The sequence below is a fragment of the Cololabis saira genome, chromosome 6 (assembly GCF_033807715.1).
Source record: "Cololabis saira isolate AMF1-May2022 chromosome 6, fColSai1.1, whole genome shotgun sequence".
Taxonomy (NCBI): Eukaryota; Metazoa; Chordata; class Actinopteri; order Beloniformes; family Belonidae; genus Cololabis; species Cololabis saira.
This window is the reverse complement of record NC_084592.1, coordinates 24,111,883-24,117,882: the sequence shown is the minus strand read 5'-3', so window position 1 is coordinate 24,117,882 and position 6,000 is coordinate 24,111,883. Positions and strand designations below refer to the sequence as shown.

General features: G+C 42.9%; 1 protein-coding gene across 2 annotated transcripts in view; it reads left to right on the top strand.

The window, feature by feature from the left end:
* kansl1l (KAT8 regulatory NSL complex subunit 1-like) overlaps positions 1 to 6,000 on the top strand; it is a 28,748-nt gene continuing 22,748 nt past the window's right edge. The window contains exons 1-2 of one of the 2 annotated variants that reach the window (XM_061724507.1): positions 1 to 189; positions 2,947 to 4,106. In XM_061724507.1, the coding sequence (XP_061580491.1) occupies positions 3,004 to 4,106 (1,103 nt within the window). In that variant the 5' untranslated portion in view covers positions 1 to 189; positions 2,947 to 3,003. The remainder of the gene's footprint in view (positions 190 to 2,946; positions 4,107 to 6,000) is intronic. The other variant, XM_061724508.1, reaches the window with a different exon arrangement.

Genomic DNA, 6,000 nt, shown 5'->3' with positions numbered 1-6,000 from the left:
CCGAGACCAGATCCTAAATCACACGGTCTGTCCACATCCCCGGATACATGTTGGCGCTGGAAAATCCCTTTTACTGCCTCATAACCCAACGAGGTCGGACTAATTGACAAAATCTGACGATCAGACGAAAGTAGCGTTTCCTGTTAGTGCAATAATAAGCGATGTTCAGTCAACGGGTTACCTGCTCAGGTGAGGAACCGACGACTTCAGGGAATGTTGTGGTTTTACTGGCTTAACTAAAGCAGTTGAAGTTACATAAGAAAATATAGATATATTTTCTAATGTTTTACTTACTTACTTACTTGAGACATATTTTGACAGCAGAGGCAAGATTTCTCCGTAAAAGTGGAAAATACGAGAACAAAAGTTGATAGAAGATGTTGTTTCAAAATATGTTTGTTCATTGTGAAATAATAAGCATGACACCAGTCAAAACTTGAGTGATGAGTTGACCGTTACCTATAAGAGCCGTTGGGTAAGTCTCCAACCGTCCCTGGAAAAACGGAATCGTCCCGTATTTATAAACTAAAGTAGCGTCCTGTATACCGCGGTTGAATTGGTTTGATATTGGATATTGGATATTATGAATTCAACACCCATAAAACTTGTGATACATACCACTGATTTTGGTCAAACCATTTGTGATGTGTTCATGGTCATCTAGACTATATATCACAAAACAGTAATTATTAAAAAATCATATATATGGGCTGATTTAAAAAAAAATCATATGGGCTGATTTAATGTGGTTTAATGAAAACAATCGGTGTTATGTATCACAAGTTTTATGGGTGTTGAATTCATTAAACCTCATTAAATCAGCCCATAATATGATTTTATAATAATTACTCTCTTGTGATATATAGTCTAGATGACCATGAACACATCACAAGCAATATGACCAAAATCAGTGGTATGTATCACAAGTTTTATGGGTGTTCAATTCATTAAACCACATTAAATCAGCCCATATATGATTTTTAAATCAGCCCATATATATGATTTTTTAATAATTACTGTTTTGTGATATATAGTCTAGATGACCATGAACACATCATATCACAAAACAGTAATTATTTAAAAATCATATATGGGCTGATTTAATGTGGTTTAATGAATTCAACACCCATAAAACTTGTGATACATACCACTGATTTTGGTCATATTGCTTGTGATGTGTTCATGGTCATCTAGACTATATATCACAAGAGAGTAATTATTATAAAATCATATTATGGGCTGATTTAATGAGGTTTAATTAATTCAACACCCATAAAACTTGTGATACATAACACCGATTGTTTTCATTAAACCACATTAAATCAGCCCATATATGATTTTTAAATCAGCCCATATATATGATTTTTTAATAATTACTGTTTTGTGATATATAGTCTAGATGACCATGAACACATCACAAGTGGTGTGACCAAAATCAGTGGTAGGCCTATGTATCACAAGTTTTATGGGTGTTGAATTCATAATGTCCAATATTCAATATCAAACCAATTCAACTGCGGTGTCCCGTATTGAGCCAAAAAGAGACGCACTTTGTCCCGTATTACTGTGAGAGTCAAAAAATAGTCATGAAATGCCAATGGAAAATGGCATTGAGCTGTTGAGTTCATTAGTTATTTTTTTTCTGTTTTACTGCAACTGTAGCCTACAGTCATGGCCTTTGAGGCACAAACAAGTACACACAAGTGTGTACTTGTTTTCTACAGACTTTCTGTTTACACTATTGTTATTGCACTAAAACTGTGCACTATTACAGAATGGATGTTCTGCTTTCTTTCTATTGTTTTGTATTAATTTGTACAATTTTAAGTAAAGCAGGATAGGTTTCTGTTTAAGAAATATACTTATTTTATTCAGTTCATTTTGTTATTTTGTATTAAAGTGAATTGCTGGATAATCATTAGTTTTCCATGTGTTCATGGCATTCAAAAATATGCATCTAATTCAATTCAGGTTCGAGCCAAACTGTTAAAAAATCGTTTCCCTCACAAAAAAAAGGGGCTAAAAAAATTCACCATGCCAGGAAAGGTGAAGGCTGCCGATGAGGTGTCCCTTATTTATTTTACAGGGAGTTGGCAACCCTATAGGTAACGTACAAGATTTGTCGTTGAGGGTTTTGTTTTGTTTTATTGTCCTGCATACCTCTATTGACTAGTTCCTACTCAGCTCGACTCGACTCGCCTTGTCCTCGTTTGTTTTTAGACACCCAGATGAGAAGTGGGCGGGTTGGAGCGAAGCTGCTGTGACGCATTTGATTGTGTGATCTAAACGAAAAAGACAACAACAGTAAAGATGTAGAACCTGGAGGAGATGATACATGTGCTGCTGGGTCTGTGACTTCTGTTGGATATCAAGTTAAAAACGAGAGTTAAAGAAGCTTCAAGCGGCGACGCCTTTTAAAAAATTTTGTTTGTCTTGGCGCTGCTGAAAAGTCAGCTGGAGCCGCGAGTAACTGAGAAGTGACCGAGTGCCTGGTAGATCTGGTCGCTCCTTATCGCCCCGTCTAGATCCCTTTTTTAATTCTCTCCTCAGCTACCAGGTTTATGAACATCTGCACCTCAGACTTGGATCACCAAACAGACTTTTGCGCTGCCGTTGCCTGTTGAATAAAATGAGGAAGCCGCGAGTCGCTCTTTCGCTGATATCTGCCTCCTGACTCAAACGTCTGACTCCCAACCCCCCGACCAATCGGTGGCCTGTAGTGTGATGATGTCAGATCCAGGGCCGACTCAGCCGCTTAGAACCTCGGCAGAGTAGTTACAGAAAAAGTATCTACTCGGCACGGCTCCACCCCCCTCGACCCCTAGTGGAAAAGCGCAAAAACCGGGGCGAGTCGCGCTGAGTAGTGTAAAAGCGCCATATGTCACCTTCTTCTAAAAATGTCCTCACTGTGCAAAGTGACCACCAGGTGTCTTTTGTCATTGGCAGGTGTTTTGAAGGTGCAGCCTGGGACGTGTGCAGTCTAGGGGCCACAGACGGGGGGCTATGGCCCCAGCCCCGACCAGGATCCTGCAGAATGACCATTGCATCCACCTGTCCTCTCCTCCTGCCTCCGTCAGGTCGGACCCGGATGACATGAGATCCCCAGATCATAGCGACCTCCTCAAAATGTGGCTGAACGTTTGCTCGGTTAAATCTCTGGACCTTTGGCTCTCCTCCAGCCCCCTGGACGCCCCCCTGGACGCCCCCGTGGACCCCGGGCTTTCCACGTGCAGCCTGCAGACGTCTTCCTGCCAGTGTGAGATGATGCCCCTGCCCAGTCCAGACTCCCTTGCCAGCTTCCTCTCTAGGGGGAATTCTCACCAGGAGGCTGCTGTCTTCCCAGGTGTATCTGACATGTTTTCAATGCCTGTTTCGGAGCAGAATAGCCCGGAGGCTTGTCTTCAGCATGGATGGAGTGCTGCTCCTGAATGCCTGCCAGGTGCTGGTGATGGGCATTGTTCCTCTCTTCCTCTCACCAGTGTTTTTCCCTCTTACCCCTGTGTGGACGTGAGTTCTTGGAGTCAGATTCCCTTGTTTGTAACTCAATCTACAATGTTGCATGAAAAAGCAGCTGGGATTGGCTGTCCTCCTCCTCCTCCTCCTCCTCTTCCTCCTCCTCGTCTTCCTCCTCCTCCAGCTGCAGTGCAGCCTGGCATTGGTATGGTAATCCCCGACAAAGTGGCTTCAGCATCTGTTCTAGAGGAAGCTGTGAAAGAGCAGCTCTCAAGGAAGGCAAGACTACAAGGCCGTGCTCAGGGGCTCCAAAGGAGATTGCAGACCCTGCTGGGAGAGCATGCCTCGCTACACTGCAGCCAGCAGCTGGACGGGCTAAACAAACACTGCCAACTCAGAGACGTGTCTCCCGACAGCCTGGGACCTGTACATCTCGGTTCAACACCTCCACAAGCATGTAGCTATCCCGATTTGTCGTGGCAAGAGTTGTCCGCTGCCTCGCCATCCTCCACAGAGCTCAGAGAGTTCAGCCACTCCTGCCAAGTGGTGCTGAGAGGCCTGCAGGAGGCTCTGGACTCGGAGGTCACGGGGAGCAGCAGCAGCTCAGATGAGGAGCCAGAGGAAGACAAGACCCGTGGGAAGATTTCACCTGCGTGAGTATCAAGCAAGTGGAGCTTCACACGTTTCCTGCTCGAATCCACACTGCTTAGAAAAACCCAAGTTTGTAACTATAAAAGGTTTCTGGCTGTTGCCAACTGACTGAGTGGAATGCTTTACAAGTATAGACAAAAGAAGAGCTGGTTTGTCTTTTTACTGAAATGAAACTAAAGGGGCAGAAACTATTTAGTTAATCTAAAAGAAATATACTTATATATTTGTCCTCAAGTCATGCTAATTCATTAAAACTAACCAAGAAAGCCCCCTGTACTGAGCATGCACCAGACAGTGTGCAACAGTGCAGCAGAAGATTGCATTTTTAACAGAGAACTGCAGCAAAACTAGAGTTAGAGATGATGACCATCTGCCTCAACCGCTTGGGGGGTTAAGAAAATAGGACTGAGAGACCAACAAACACTCCCAAAAAAGAAAACAGGCCTGGGATAGCCATTACAAGGCGAGGGGGGAAAGAAAAAATAAATACAGTAAATGCCAGCAATAATAGCATTTAAAAAAATAAATAGAGCAGAGTGGGGAGAGGCGCTCGGTACAACGCTGGAAGTTGTTTTCATCATGTTTTGGAAAACATGTCTACTTGTTTCAAAGACGCAGCATTTTTTCCGGACACACGAGGCTGGATTTCTGTGCTTGTCAGTGTTTTATAGCTTGGTTTGGAGCTCTGTGTCTGTTGCTGACACGACAGCGTCGGGACACTCTCGACCCTCGACCCCTGACAAATCAGAAGATAATTAAAAATGTCCAGATGTTTGATCAGAAAACACTTTGCCTCGTGATATTTTTCTGTTTTTAAAGTAAATACAAATTGTTTGATGCTACAATGGGTGAAAATGACTCATTCAACCCACATAGATAGCTTTAATCCCTTTAATACCACCCATGCCCCCTTGTGGCCAGATGTGGTATTTTTTATATACTTTCGCCTTCTGCCAACACAAAATGCACCTCTAGTGGAACATGGTGGTATTACAAGACGCACTGGACTGCCCCCACTCACTACCGCAGTATTGAGAGCTGGCCTTTTGTCATCACAGCAGATGCAGACACATCCGTGTGGTCAGAAGTGGTATTGCTACATCGAGGAGTTTTCTATTGAAACATGCACTCCTCAAATAGCACAGAAAACCGCTCGTTCTTTTTCGATGACAGTATGTGTTTTGGAAAGTCTGTTGTCTCCGTTTGAGAGGCCAAAAGTTTCTCCAGTATGCATGCTTTACTTGGCGCTCGGTTGCCATTTAAATTGTGGCTGACATAAGTATAAGTTTAGTCCTTTCAGTTGTGGAGGGTGTTATGGCTTTTTTTTATTTATTTATTTATATATATATATATTTATATATTTTTTTTGCCATGCCCCGGCACATAGTTCTCTCTTTCCATGCAACAGTCATAACGGATTCAACTGATGAGCCAGTCCTGTTTGCCCACAGGGTTGGAAATAAACACAGGCTTGCCAGTGAGGCAGCAACGTGCCAGCCATTCTGTGTCATCGTGCCTCAGCTCCTTCTCTTCGCTGCAAAACACCTCATAAGTGTGTGTTTGTTTGCTTTATCCGGATGCCTGAGGTGCTGCTGTGCACGGGTCCCCGCTAAAAAGGAGTTTCACTGCAGCAAATTGGGGAAATAATTTCCTAAGCAGTTGGCAAAGCTGACAAAAAAAAAGAGATGGAAAGAAAACATTGATCCGAAGAATTAATCTGAATTTAACTCACATTTTCCTGTTAAGTTGATGTCTTGGAATTTTAATTAATGTTCCTGCTGCTTTCCAAAATAAATAGGGTTATGGTAAACAGAGAGATTGAAGAATTTGGGCTAAAGCGGTTCTGCGGCATCGTTCCTTAAAAGTGAATTGGCTCACATGCTGCTTCCATTCATC